The sequence below is a fragment of the Mus pahari genome, chromosome 9 (genome assembly GCF_900095145.1).
Source record: "Mus pahari chromosome 9, PAHARI_EIJ_v1.1, whole genome shotgun sequence".
Classification (NCBI taxonomy): Eukaryota; Metazoa; Chordata; class Mammalia; order Rodentia; family Muridae; genus Mus; species Mus pahari.
In genome coordinates, this window is record NC_034598.1 from 25872849 (window position 1) to 25887950 (window position 15102).

The 15102-nt window shown below is 52.1% G+C and overlaps 1 protein-coding gene across 4 annotated transcripts in view; it reads right to left on the bottom strand.

Moving 5' to 3' along the window:
• Window positions 1-15102, bottom strand: part of Cdh23 (cadherin related 23) — a 386464-nt gene that overhangs the window by 181852 nt on the left and 189510 nt on the right. For all 4 annotated transcript variants that reach the window (XM_021205124.2, XM_021205122.2, XM_029542203.1 and 1 more), the window contains exons 10-11: window positions 2460-2572; window positions 913-1101 (exon numbers count right to left, since the gene is read on the bottom strand). In XM_021205124.2, coding sequence (XP_021060783.1) covers window positions 913-1101; window positions 2460-2572 — 302 coding nt within the window. The remainder of the gene's footprint in view (window positions 1-912; window positions 1102-2459; window positions 2573-15102) is intronic.

Here is a 15102-nt window from a genome sequence, read left to right on the forward strand (position 1 = left end):
TGTATGTGTTTGTGTGTCATGCATGTGTGTGTCATACATGTGCTTGTGTGTGGTGTATATGATGCATTTGTGTGTATGGTGTGTGTGTATATGATGCATGTGTGTATATCGTGTGTCATGCATGCACATGGAATGTGTGTCATGCATGTGTGTCTGTATGTGTGTGCTGCATTGCAAACATTCCAGAGGGTACAGTATGAACCACTGGAATGTGAGAAAATGCTAGAACTGCTTTTAAGCATCCTTAAGCCATAGGAGATGAGGAAGGCATGTCCCCATGTGAGTGAGGAAGGGGTAACTATTACATCAAAAGCAGGAGTCGGAGACTCCTGGTACCCCTGCTAGTGCTGCATAGACCCCTGGTCCCCCTGCTAGTGCTGCACAGACCCCTGGTCCCCCTGCTAGTGCTGCATAGACCCATGGTACCCCTGCTAGTGCTGCACAGACCCCTGGTCCCCCTGCTAGTGCTGCACAGACCCCTGGTCCCCCTGCTAGTGCTGCATAGACCCCTGGTCCCCCTGCTAGTGCTGCATAGAGCCCTGGTCCCCCTGCTAGTGCTGCACAGACCCCTGGTCCCCCTGCTAGTGCTGCACAGACCCCTGGTCCCCCTGCTAGTGCTGCATAGACACCTGGTCCCCTTGCTAGTGCTGCACAGACCCCTGGCCCCCCTGCTAGTGCTGCACAGGCCCCTGGCCCCCCTGCTAGTGCTGCACAGACCCCTGGTACCCCTGCTAGTGCTGCACAGACCCCTGGTCCCCTTGCTAGTGCTGCACAGACCTCTGGTACCCCTGCTAGTGCTGCATAGACCCCTGGTCCCCCTGCTAGTGCTGCATAGACCCCTGGACCCCCTGCTAGTGCTGCCTTGACCAGACAGGAGGTGAGTGCAGACAGGCTGCGAGCTCCATCACTCACCTCATCCTTGTCCACCACCTGGATGAAGAGAGGGAGGGCGAAGCCAACCTGTGCCAGCTCCGTAATGGCCACGCTGTACTCAGAGCTGTTGAACTCTGGGGCATTGTCATTGATGTCAATAACCAGGATGTTGAAGGTTGTGGTGACGGTGGCATCTGACGGAGTACGATCATCATTCAGCTCGGTGCCCTGCAGACAGAGGAAGGCGTCCACAGTCACAGAAACAGCTATTACCCTCTCGGGATGTTCTCAGCAGTAGGTCATGTGTGTTGGTGTGAACTCCCCCATGAAATCCCCACCATAACCCCAGGCAGAGGATTCCACCCTCTGCATTCATGTTACAAAGACTTGGAGGATCACAGAGGTGGGGTCATTTGTACCAGAGCCTTCAAACTTAGGTGATGGGCTTCTGGAACCATCAAGGAGCAGGGCAAGAGGACCAGACAGATATCACCCACTGAGGGGTGCAGGGAGAGTCCACTTGGCTTGGAAGATGATAAAATCAAGGCCTTTGCTTTGCGCCACTGACAGATCAAAACTTAACTGAGTCCCCACGGTGGTCCCAACATCACTGGGCCTTGGAAGATCCGAGTCAGATGCCAAAGGGACCCAAAGATGCCTCAGGTCCCCAAGTACTAATTTCCCAGTTCCGACCCCAATTTACTGTTCCAGAAACTCCGAGGGAGACCTGGGTAGACTGTCTGCCACCATGCACAGAGAGAGAAATGCCCGACCCAATGGCACAGTCACTTAACATTTTGTATGAAGGCGGAAACACAGAATTCAGAGGGCCTCAGGTGAGGTGGTGGAGGTCCTGGATGGAGGGATGGACTCTCCTCCTCTGGAACAGACCCCTTGGACCCCTTGAGAGGAAGCAGGCTATGAAGAAGGTCTGGGGCTAGTACACATGGGGGGCCCTTTGTTTATGTGTCTCCCTGGTTGGCTCACACCTGAACACAGTAGAAAGGAATGAGCTGGTAAGCCACAAGAGCCAAGAGGCCCACAGCTGACTCGGGCTTTCTCAAGGCCAACGGGGGTCCATGCAAGGCCTAGCTGTGCCCTCACCTTTATGTAGATCTTTCTCAAGGCCCCTTGCCTATGTTTGTCCCTTCCCCCACTGATATATGCCAGGGGCTTGGCAGCCCCTGGTACCCTGTCTCCCCTCCCCTTTCCACTCCACCAGGATCCATTCCCTCAATAGCCTTCCCAGGGAATGGCTCAGCAAGCCATTGATTTCAATTAAAACTGTCCACCAGTGGCAGGTAGCTGCAAGGCCTGGCGCTGGCACCTTGTCCACACCTTCCAGGTAGGGACCCCAGCTCCTACCCCTTCCCTTACAGCCCGCTGTTTGCTAAACTGGGGAAGCATCACCCCTAAAAGGGAAATCGAAGCTCCAGTCAGGACAGACATTGGTAGTGTGTGTGAAGGGCGGGGCAGACCTGCATTTATAACCACCTTCCTCCTTCCCACTATGTTCCAGACTCCTGGGGATGGCCTCAGGCTCCTCAGGGGTCTAGAAGGTGTGGTATCCAGCGGGTGGGCCTCACCTTCACCGTCAGGATGAAGCCGTGACTGTACAGGGGGTTCTCCCGGTCCAGCAGGCCATTCAGGGTGAGAGCTCCGCTGATGTAGTCCAGGGCAAAGATGCTGTTGGTGTTCCCTGCAAGACAGAAGCCAAGAGCCCATGATGGACTGGCAAAGGGAAGTAGAATCAAGGCATACACTGCTCTGCAGGGGGACAAACTTGGTAGTCTCTGCCAAGGGCCGAGACTGAATCACAAACAGGTTACAGCGCCCTCTCCAGGTTCCACCCAGCCCTCTCTGAGCCAGGGGAAAGTCTCCTTTCGGTGCTGGCAAATTTTAATACTGAATACTACTTTTCTTTGTAAAAAGAAATGTTATTTTTTGTTTTGTTTATTTGTTTGTTTGTTTTGAGACAGGGTCTCAGGTAGCCTAGGTTGACCTTGAGTTCCCATTGAGGCCAAAGATAACTTTGGATTTCTTTCTTTCTTTCCTTTTCTTTTCTTTTCTTTTTTCTTTTCTTTTCTTTTTTCTTTTTCTTTCTTTCTTTCTTTCTTTCTTTCTTTCTTTCTTTCTTTCTTTCTTTCTTTTTTTTTTTTTTTTTGTTTTTCGAGACAGGGTTTCTCTGTGTAGCCCTGGCTGTCCTGGAACTCACTCTGTAGACCAAGCTAGCCTCGAACTCAGAAATCTACCTGCCTCTGCCTCCCAAATGCTGGGATTAAAGGTGCGCGCCTGCCCCTTCCACCTCCAGAGTGCCGGCTTGCAGCATTTACTGCAGCTGGCTTCTGCAGGACTGGGGCTCAAAGACAGGGTTCAAACATGCTGGGCCAGCTCTCTACCAACCGGGCCACACCCAGCCCCTGTTTTCTTTTAGCACAGAGCCTTCCAAAGCAGGCAAAATCCAGACAGGACCCAGTAGGCATGGCTTCCTTTGTGCTATTTTTAGAACTTAAAATTTGTATTATTACTTCTAGTGTTTAGTGTGTATAAAGGTACACATGTCAGAGTGTGTATATGGAGGTCAGGGACAATTTTATGGAATCTGCTCTTTTTACCTTTACACTGGGGATCGAACCCAGCCAGTCTGGCTTGTGAGGCAAGGGCCTTCCTTTCCCTGCTGAGCCATCTCACTGGCCTGCCTTCTGTGTATTCTGCGGTTTCGTTCTAGTCTAGCCTAGTCATTCCATCCTGACTTCCTACGGCAGGAGGGGTTTGCTATATATATATATATATATATATATATATATATATATATATATATATATGATGAATGTGTTAAAACATAATTCAGCTTTAAAGAATATTCTAAATCCTTACTAAATTAAAGACACTTATTTAAACTACTCACAGAAATTAAACATGAGCCCCTCTGGCCTCCTGCCGAGGCCCCACAGCCTCTGCGCCTCCCCTGCCAACCAGGCTTCCTGCTTCTCTGCTTCCACACTGTGCCCACCCCACTTCCCTCGGCTTCCCTGGGCTTCACATGTGCTGCTTCTTGCATCTCTCATTCCCTGGCTTCCTCTCTGCTCTCATCTCCCACCCTCCCTACCCAGCCATCCTCTCCTCCGACATAGCTCCGCTGATGGTCCAGTCACTTCTCCCTGACCCACAGTGAGGAAGCCGTCCCTCTTCTGGCTTCTCTGTGTGACTCCTCTACCTGTCTGGCCTATAAACTCCCAGGGGACAAGGACTTTTTGTCATTGTCCACCGTGATAGCACACGCTGGCATATTCTGATCTGTATGAATGAGTACCTGTTCCTTAGGCCTCCTGAGGCAGCCCTGGGAGACTACTGTCCCTTCTTTATGGCCCTGCGCCAGGCTGTGAGCCTCATCAGCCAGTTGGCTCATTCATCCCCAGCTCTGCTGCATCCATTCACAGTTCTGTACTCCCCAGGGCAGGCTATCCCGTGGCCAGGCCTGAGCTTGGCACTGTGGGCTCAGATGTTACAAGCCAGGAACTCGGGCTGAATGAAGCTGCAGTTTGGAAGGAACCCACTCTGCTCTTCCCCCAAATCGGGCCTCTGAGGTCACAGCAGGCAACACTGTTCACAGATGGGAAGGCTGAAGAGGGAAAGCAGTCAGAAGAGGACAGCTGATATGATACGCTCGTGTGATCCTGGACCACTTACCTCTCTGTGCCTCCGTTGTAAACAGGGCTAACACTGACATCTACCTCATGTGAGGATAAAATGAGGATACAGTCTGCCTTGGGACAACTGTTCGCTTGGTTTACGCTGTCCTGGGCGGAGCCTGGGATACAGACAGGCAGGGCCAGGGTGAGCATGAACTGTCCCTGACTCGGATTCAGGGAAAGAATACCCTGAATACCCAGCCGGGCATGGTGGCGCACGCCTTTCATCCCAGCACTCGGGAGGCAGAGGCAGGCGGATTTCTGAGTTTGAGGCCAGCCTGGTCTACAGAGTGAGTTCCAGGACAGCCAGGGCTACACAGAGAAACCCTGTCTCGAAAAACAAAAACAAACAAAAAAAAGATAATACCCAAACTTTCAATGCACATCGAGTCCAAAGTCACTGAGGGAGGTGTGGTACTTCCCTGCCCTTCTCTGTCCCCACTTCAAGGCACCAACAATGGAAAGGTCTAGGGCAGATGGCTTCTCCTTCAGTCTTTCAGGCTGCAGGACAGGGGTTGTTTCCAGCCTGCTCATGCAGTCAGTGGGCTGTCAGCCAGGAGTCCCTCAGGTTCTCTCAGCCACTGCGGGGCTCGCCTCACGTGGCTTTGGAATCTGGGCCTGGCCTCAGCTCTGCGAGTGCATTCCCCCCCATGCCTGATGCTTCCCCCACGCAGCAGACTGGTGGGTGTGGCTGTGTTTGTGTAGAGGACAGGGTACGAGGGGACACAGAGAAGGCTTTCGCCAGGCCATTGACTACTAGAAATGAGGGACTGTATATAGCTTATTAGAGGGAACAAGGGACTGTGTGCTCTCATTCATTCATTCATTCATTTATTCAATCATTCATTCATAAGACCTCATGTTCTCATTCATAGGATTCATGCTCACATCCATCCATCTATTCATTCATTCATCCATTCATAGGACTACATGTTCACATCCATCCATCCATCCATCCATTCATTCATCCATTCATAGGACTACATGTTCTCATTCATTCATTCATTCATTCATTCATAGGAGTGTGTTTTCTCATTCATTCTTTCTTGGCCCACTTCTGCTTGGTGTTAGGGGAACATTTCTTGGAGGAGGAGTCCTTACCAGGTCCTCACAGCAGAGTTGACCAGACAGGACTGCGGTGGGATGAAGCCAGGACTCCATGGATCTACAGGGGCTGGTCCTCCCCTGTCCCTCCTCAACTCGCATAGGCCCTGGCATCCCCAGGCCCCAGGGCGAGCTTCCCGTCACTCCAGATTTTCATATCCATTTATTCTTTCCAATAAAGGAGCCTATGAAATGTTTAACTGAATGTGATCCAATTTTGATCTTTGTAAGATTTTGCCATAAATCATTCAGAAAGCAGAGCACCTTGTGCTGAGCAACTTGCTTAAGGTTTGGGTTGGGGTGCTAGGGCTTCTGACCCCGCATGTTCAGATTCATCCCCTCATCCAGCCCCTCCCCCCTCCACTTAGGGCCTCACTGTCCTCTGAACCTGAGACACTCAGCACCTTTTCCAATAAGTCTACTGACAAATACCGCTAACTGGGGCACACTCAAAGAAGTCTGGGGGCCTTCCCCAGCACGCTATGCCAACACACACACACACACACACACACACACACACACACACACACACACTTTCCATAGCTCCGTGTAATTTTCTTGCAAGCTCCTAAGGCCAGCAGGCAAAACCAGCTACACCCAGGGAGCTGCCAAGGCCACCTGAGTGAGGTGCTCACTTGGCTGCTGCTACTGTCACCATGGCAACCGTAGCACTCACTAGGATGCTGTGGGGCCTGGGCACTGGCTTGAAGTGAGCCCCGTATAAGAAAGGGCATGTTCATCAGCTAGCCCCCTCACTTACCCTCTTTAAGTTTATACTTGAGCCCTGACCATGGGCAAGGCACAGGGCCATCTGTGTGGGGTCCCGCCTTCAGTCTACAACAGGGACTGCTTTTATGAAACTGTCCCATTGTTGACAGAAGGAGCCCTCATGGGGCTCAGGCTCTAGAGGAAAAGCAGATTAGAGGAGGCTGCAATCGTGCCCTCAGGAGGCTAGCCACATGGGATCAACTCAGTTCCACACTAGCCATGTGACCTTAGTCGAGTTTCTTAGCAGATACGTAACTCCATCTCCTAGTCTGCAAAATGGAGCAAGTGGGAGACCTCCTTGCAGAAGGTGTATGAGGTGTGATATACCGGGACACAGCCTGGATTATGGGGAGTGCCCACCAATGGTGGCTGCCCAGATGGAACTAAGGCAACTGTTGTGGTCCCTGCTCCGTGCTGGGCACCATCCAGTGGGACCCTTGCCTATCCCTGTCCGTCTAGTGGGGACACACCCTGGATGGAGAGTTCCACACCCAAGGCTCCCGTTTGCAAGTTGGTTGCTGTGAGGAAGAGTCTTTGAACAGACACCCAGGTCCACAGGGCATCATGCCCCTGCTCCAGCCTTTGCTCCCATCATCATTTACTCCAGGGACTGTGAGCTCTGCATATGTCCACATGCATACACACTCACACACATGAGCGTTTCTCTGCTGTTCTGGAAATGGATCCATCATAGTGATCGGTTGTTTCCAAGTCACATGGAAGCCCAGACGACTCATGTCACCTGTTCAGTCCCACTGCTGGACAGGAGGGAAGCCCTCTTCCTTCTCAACACATGACGTCCCTAGTGTGGGGTACCCCTGGCATGTGTGAGGCTCTAGGGTGATAGTGGAGCTTCAGCCCGAGGAACCTGGATTCTGGGGACTGTCAGTCGAAATGTCACAAGACGACAATGGGTTGCCCCTGGCCCTCTGGCTTTCCTGAGGAGAGTCACCTCTCTAGGAGCTTCAGAAACCTGAGAGGATGTGACTCCCATCTCTGCATGGAGGGAAAGCTGCAAAAAGGGGACACAGACTTTGGTCCCCAGTGTCTCAAACAGTGACCACTGCTCGGAGACACTTGGTTGTCTACACTGTAATTACACATTCTTCCCTACCACCGCCCCGCCCCATCACCCCATGAAGAGACACCCCACTGTTTGCCAGAGGAAGCAGGCTCAGTTGTGAAATACCACGCCCCCAAGGAACCCCAAGGAGCCCAACTCAAGGTGCACCTCTCCTCCCACGTGCATTCAGCCCCTCTCCCCTGTGCCCATCTGCATCCACCTGTACCCGGCCATGTGTGATGGAACAAAGACTCTCAGGAGTCCCAGAAGGCAAAAAGCCCAGAATGGACATTTTCGAAGGATGATATGCAAATGGCCAATAGGCACACGGAAGAATAATGAGCGCCTCTGATTGTCAGGGAGTGCAGGCAGAGCCACAGCCAGCTGCCTCCTTGCTCTAGTTGAAATGATGGTTACTAAAAAGACACACAATACGAAGTAGTGGTGAAGAAATGGAGAGAAGAGGACCCCCCCCCCACACACACACATACACTGCTGGGGGTGGTGCATAGGCCAGTACTGTAATAACGGAAAACAATGTGGCTGGCCCTTTAAAAGCTAAAAATAGACCTTCCATAGGACCCAGCAACCTACTGCATATGTACACATGAAGATGATGGCATTTCCGGGCTGGTGAGATGGCTCAGTGGGTAAGAGCACCCGACTGCTCTTCTGAAGGTCCAGAGTTCAAATCCCAGCAACCACATGGTGGTTCACAACCATCCGTAACAAGATCTGATGCCCTCTTCTGGAGTGTCTGAAGACAGCTACAGTGTACTTACATATAATAAATAAATAAATCTTNCAAGATCTGATGCCCTCTTCTGGAGTGTCTGAAGACAGCTACAGTGTACTTACATATAATAAATAAATAAATCTTAAAAAAAAAAAAAGATGATGGCATTTCCATAACCAATGCAGCATTGCTCCCAATAGCCAGGATATGGACTCTCTCAGTCATTTGCAGATGAGCGGACAAAGAAGACATAGCATGCGAATACAATGGAATACTACACAGCCATAAAAAGATAAAATTCCACAGGGGGTGTGGGGGTGGGGGGAGGGCAGGGGCAGAGACTGTTTCAAGTGAAATAAGGCAGGCACAGGAAGCTGTATACAGCTCGATCCCAGTCATACTTGGAGTCTAGAAATGTCTGAGTCAAATGTAGAACAGGGATTATCAGAGAAGGGAAGGTTGTGGGAGGGGCCACAGGGAGAGGCTGGTCAATGACATGAGGTCAGTGTGTTGGGAAGAATAAACCATGTATCCAACTGCCCAACAGGGTGACTGGTTTTATAAAAAATGCAGTTGCATATTTCAAGACAGCCAGGGGAGGGGATTTTGAATATTCCTACCATGAAGGAACGGTAAGTGCCCAAGGTGATGTATATGTTAATTTCCCCTGATTTGATGATGATTATCCTCTGGGTTTATGCATTGCAAAGCATCACACTGTATACCAAAATATATGTGGAGCCACTGTCAGTTGAAAATAAGGGAAATGCATGATAAAAGTTATTTCCTTGAAAGTTCTAGATGAAATCCTCCACGATTCAACACTGTTTTACATGGCAGCCGAGAGTTTGCGTGATGGTGTCCTCCAGCTGGAGAGATGGCCCATAGAGGGGGCTGGAGGGCCAAGGCTGGCCCTAGAGGGATGCCAGTGTCAAGGTAGTGGACAGACATTGGGTATTAGGGACTTAGGGTCCAGCAGGGCTGATCTCTAAGGGGACATGCAGGGGTCTTAGAAGACACCAGTGGCTGTCAGGAAACGCAGATGGACAGCCAGCCTCAAGTGCCAGGAGTCCTGAGGTAAGAGGGCGTGACCCTGAGAAAGATATCAGCAGGTAAGCAGAGGGACTCAGTTGGCTGAGGAGCTGGCTAAAGCTACCTACAGAGTCTTTAGGTGTCCCCAGAGAATGATTTTAAGATCAAAGGGAATTAGTGAGGGAAGGGGGGGGGCAGATAGTGAGAGCCAGGTGTGAAAGGCAGGCAAGAGGGACAACACCCATCACAGGGACCTCTGTGGGATTGCAGAGGAAGGTGGGGAGGGCAGGGAAAGAGAGAGAGAGAGAGAGAGAGAGAGAGAGAGAGAGAGAGAGAGAGACAGAGAGACAGAGAGACAGAGAGACAGAGAGACAGAGAGACAGAGAGACAGAGAGACAGAGAAACAGAAACACAGAGAGAAAAACAGAGAGAAACAGAGAGAGAGAAACAGAGGGCTCATCTTGGGGTGACCCTCCTTGGCGAATTCCTTTTTGCCCCTTACCTGCCTGCCCTCACCAAATCTCATCAGCCCCTCACACTATCCCTTCTCACATCTGCAGCAGCAGCACCGGCACTGCCGGGTCTGGCCAGAAAGTGGGTCTTGTGAGTGGCCGGTGGAGCGTGTGGGAACACAGGCTGATGACTCTGAATTGCCTTGTCTGCTCCACTGGGCTAACAGCCCAGCGCCAGCTCTCTCAACCCCCTCTGCTCTGAATTAAAGGAAAGCCCTCGGCCCCACCCTTCCGGAGTGCTGTCGGCCAGATCTCCAGGCCCAACAAGGCCTGCCCTGAAAGTCAGGCCTCGCTGCCTACCCCTGAGGCTTGGGACCCCCACAGAATCAGGCTGGTGTACTCAGAACTGCCCTGGTACTTCTCTGTGCTGGGGTGTTCCAAGCTTCATCCCCGGGGGTCCCCTGAGAGATGTTCATGACATGTTTGCTTTTGTTTTCCTTCCTCTGCAGTGATCGGAGAAAGGGCTCAGTAGGCAGGGTATCCCCAGCATCTAGCCGTGGGTTGGACCTCAGGCAGGAAAAAAGAAAGGTTGTGACTTGTGTGTGATTTACTTGTAACCATCCGAGCTAGGATGTGTTCCTATGTGGCCTGATTCCTTCCCTCTCTGCCTCTGTTCTGGTCCAGCATCAGTTAGCCCCCACCTCCTCCTGGAACTGCATGGAGTCTCTCTCTCCTCCCTCTTAGTCTCTGTGCCTTAGGCTTGTTACATGGACACTCGGGTAGAGTCCAACTGCTGAGCGCACATGTACAGGATGAAGAAAGTGACCAAGGTACCAAAGGGGCATGGTTGCTATTCATGAGGTCACGGGGTTTGGGGTGTTTCCCAAGGCTCTGATCCATGCCCTGTCTTGCCAAGGGCCGGCCAGCATCAAGAGGGTATGTGAGTGGCCATAGCTCCTGAGCCCCTGGGTCCCAGGCAGCCTAGCCTGCAGGGCCACTGCTGTCCACCTGAGCCCTATCATTCTGGCTGCTATAGAATTTTATCACTGTATAATGAAAACTGCAGGTCCTTCTGAGACACGGGCTTTGGGCAAGATAGCTTATGAATTAAAAATTGCTATTCATCTGCCTGCTGACAAAAGGGGCCGAGGTCCTGCATGGCACCTGGGCCGGGTGGTATTCAACAACGCCGTGACTAACATATGGCAGGCAGTGGTGTGGGTTATCCCTGTCACCAGCCTGGGAGGGGACCAGCTGATAGCCTGCCGCCCCTCCCAAAGCTCCTGGGGTGGGAGTGGGAGACTCTCCCTTTCCAGAACCTTCCTTGAAGGCACCTGGAATAGGATCCTGATCTCAGCCGGTCTTGCTGGGGGGGGAGGGGGGAGGGGATGTTGGCTTATGTGTATTTATGTCCCAGATCAAATGTCACCTCATAGCGTAGTCACCATCAGCCCACCTCCCCACAGCCTCGACACTCTGTAGTCTCTACTGCTTTCGAAATGCTTCTCTATTGATCTCCGGGTGGTTTTCTTTTTTTTTTTTTTTCCTTCTTTTTTCTTCTCTTGGTGGATTTCTTCTCACTGTTTGTTTTTCTCACCAGAACGTAACCACTGAAGGTCAGGGACTAGTTAAATACTCGGCTGACATACAGTAGGGTGATCAATACATGCCTGCTCTTCGGGGAGAGGGGAACGACAGGTTTTTTACTATGTAGCCCAGCCTGACTTTGAACTTGCAATCCTTCTGTATACCACACCTGGCTCAATAAGTGCTGTGGGATACATGCATGCATGCATGAATGAATGAATGAATGAATGAATGACAATATTGGGACCACTCACTGTGTCACTCACCCATCATGAAGATGCCAGGGCCTATGGGCAGCTCATGAGTTAGAAGGTTTTCATTATGACTATCACACCCTTCTTGATGTCCCCATAACACAGCGCCTGCTTGAGCTGAACCATGTGTGATAATCAGAGTTACCATTGTCTACCGGGCTGGGGTGGAGGAAGCATAGATGTGAGGTACACCTGCTGGTTGCTCTTCCTCATCCAGGATGGCGTTCACGAGCTCTCGTAAGCTAACGGCGACCTCCTCACTGAGACTACATACCTGACTTTCATTCGTTAGCCATGCCCACGAATGCAGGAAATGTTAGCCTGGGTAGATGGGGGAGCCAGCCTTGTCTGTTAGGATTGCTGAGAGTCAGCTACGCTGCTCCACCCACACTGTGTCTGGCTCCCTGTGAAGCAGGGGCCTTAGAGACACAGTCCCTGTCTCCTCTGAAGACACCTGAGTGGGGGACCCCTGTGACATCACCAGGCATCATGGCTGAAATCAGAACTTCCGTTTCTTCGGCAACTGGGTGGGGGGACTTTCAGGGGAAGATGGATCATGGATTTCACAAATGCAGCGGCCAATATTCCATAACGAAAATGTGAGCCAACCTAAGTGTCCAGTGAGAGGGGAGTGGTTAAGTAAGACACAGTATTCAGTTAGGCGCTCACAGCTACTAAAGGAGCAGCCCCCCAACATGGCGCCTGGGATGCCTGCTCTGACCCCTAGTCACCACACAGTTACAATTCCCGAATGTGATGCTGATGGCAGGGACAGCCCTGGTTCCAGCTTCAACAGCACTGAATGAAGGGGAATAGGTGAGCTCTCTGCCTTCGTGTGACTCCAGATGATGGGGAGAATACAGGACCTGGGTCTGCTGAGTCCCACCCCCATCCCCTGCTGGGCTTGGTGGGGGGCACAGAAGTTCCTGCAGCAGGAGGTAGGGGACAGAGTTGGGCACAGATGAGGGGAGTAGAGGGTGGTGGTGAGGAGTTAGGGGAGGAAAGGAGGTTGTCACCAGCAGGCAGCAGCACTGGATGTGTCCCCCACGGATGGAAGCCCGAGGATCTGCAAGGGATTGGGATGGGGGCTAGGGACTGTGATAGAGAGGCACTAGCAAGGGACAGTTTGCCGTGGCCTACATATGCCTGACGAGGCTATGGGTGTCCTGTGCATCTTTGTCAGTCACGTTTACGGACACTCCGATGGGACAGGTCACCGTCCTCACTCCCGGCATCATCCCCATCGTGACCGGCATAGGGAGATCACAGCATTTCCCACAGTCACACTGCACAAATGGCAGAGCCAGACTCCAAGCCACACTGGGCTGGTTTTATTCCCCTCTCTGCGTGTGCTGTGCTCAGCCTGGGGCAACACGTTCTGTCTCTTTAGTTCCTTGACATTCCCTGATCAGGCTGATGTAGCCACGCTGTCTATTATAAAGAAACTGAGGCTCATTCAGGTGAGCTGACACCTCAAAGACTACACACTGGGCTTAGAATGGATAGAGGGCCACACTGGGCTCAGAATGGATAGAGGGACACACTGGGCTCAGAATGGATACAGGGACACACTGGGCTCAGAATGGATACAGGGACACACTGGGCTCAGAATGGATAGAGGGACACACTGGGCTCAGAATGGATAGCGGGACACACTGGGCTCAGAATGGATACAGGGACACAGTGGGCTCAGAATGGATAGAGGGACACACTGGGCTCAGAATCCGGTACCTCGGATTTGAGACCAGTTCTGCTGGCTGCCAGGTGACACCTGTTCTGTGTGGGAACATCCCTGCCAGTCACGGAGAGAAGTCAGGAGAGGAGTCGGCTGGGGCTACAGGTCACCTACACCCCTCCTTGTCCTCTGAGCCCGGTCCAGGTATGCAGGATACCCTTGCCTCCCTCAGCTGGGGTCTCTCGTGGGGCCATCGTGGGAGTCACACCCCCAGAGGCTGTGTGCTCCCTCTGCCTCAGGCCCTCATAACTCTCCGGCAGCCAGGTGCCCAGGACAGGTCTGGCCTTAGGGAGATTTACTGCTCAGATAAAGCCATCTCAAGTCCAGCATAAGTAGCACTTGCTTTTGATGATCTGAAAGGCCTTGCCCAGGAAGGAGAAGGGGGGTAGGGTGGAGGTGGGAGGAGGGATGGGAGGAGGGATAGGAGGAGGGGTAAGAGGGGCCATGAGAGGAGGGGCCATACTTAAGAAAACAAAGAGGACCCTGAACAGATACCCATGGAAACAAGCCTTAAAGGGGATCATGCTGTCTGTCAACCCAGCAGTCTGTCCCTAGTCCCTTGGTGCCTCTCTGAGCAATGGGGATGTGGAGAAGACATGGCAATGGCCTTGAGGACTGAACTTCTGAGGGGGTGTGGGTGCCACAGATTACCCACCATGCAATGCGTGTGGGCACAGCCACAAGACAGAGGCAGCATAGGGAACATTCTCAGAACACACATCACCTGATACAGAAGATCCCCCTCTGTCGCCCACCCCTAGAAGGACAGGTACAGGTCTAAAGGTCACTGAAGCACTTACAAGGGACCGTGTATGAGTGAGCTTGAAGCCTGGCATCAGGCCTTCCTGCTTATGATCCCCAGTTTCCTCTCTCTCTCTCTCTCTCTCTCTCTCTCTCTCTCTCTCTCTCTCTGTGTCTGTATCTGTGTCTGTGTCTCTGTGTGTGTAAGGCCTGTTCACAGGGTTGTAGGGTAGTCCGGTGACAAGGGATCTAAGATGTTTCACAAACGGTGAGGTGCTGAACTCACATCCGATGGGTGCCAGTCAACGATGCAGGCACCGCTCAGTAGTGGTGGCACACATCTTTAATCCCACCACTCAGGAAGAGAGGCAGGTGTATGTATCTCTGTGAGTTCAAGGCCAGCCTGGTCTGCAGAGCAAGTTCTAGGACAACCAGGACTATGCAGAAAATAACCTGTCTCCCCCCACCCCAAATATGACAGCTAAGAGGTACTTGGGTAGGAGAAATTGGGTCGGGGGTGGGGTGGTTGCAATGCCAGTTGGGGGGCACTGAGGCTTATAGGATGAGGTGATTTGCACCCCGATTCCTCCTCCTATCTTATATCCAGAGCCTGTCATTTAGGCTATGTATTATCTTCTACTGTCATGGCTACAACCAGGCAGCTAGGGCATGTGGAATCTGTCTTGGCACCTTCTCACCTAGCCATGGGACACCAGACAAGGGATGCTCCCTCGGAGTCTAAGTTTTCTAACTCACCCACTAGAGCTGGTACCACATTTGTCCCCGGAGTTGTCTGAGGGTCAGAGCAGGCACAGAGAGATGGCTCCCTGCCCCTCATCTAGACCCCCCCATTCCTGCCCTCCCCATTCCCTTTCCCCCAAAAGAGGGCTCCAGTCCCACTGGCTACACAGTCCTCCTCTCCCCTCCCCCATCCTTCCCTCCCCTCCCCTCCTCTCCCCTCTGCAAGTTCTGCAAGTTCTAGAGTGAATGACTTTCAAGTCGGCAGAAGGAGAATCCATCCACACACCTTGAGCTGGGTAATTTATGAATCAAATTGTGCTCCGT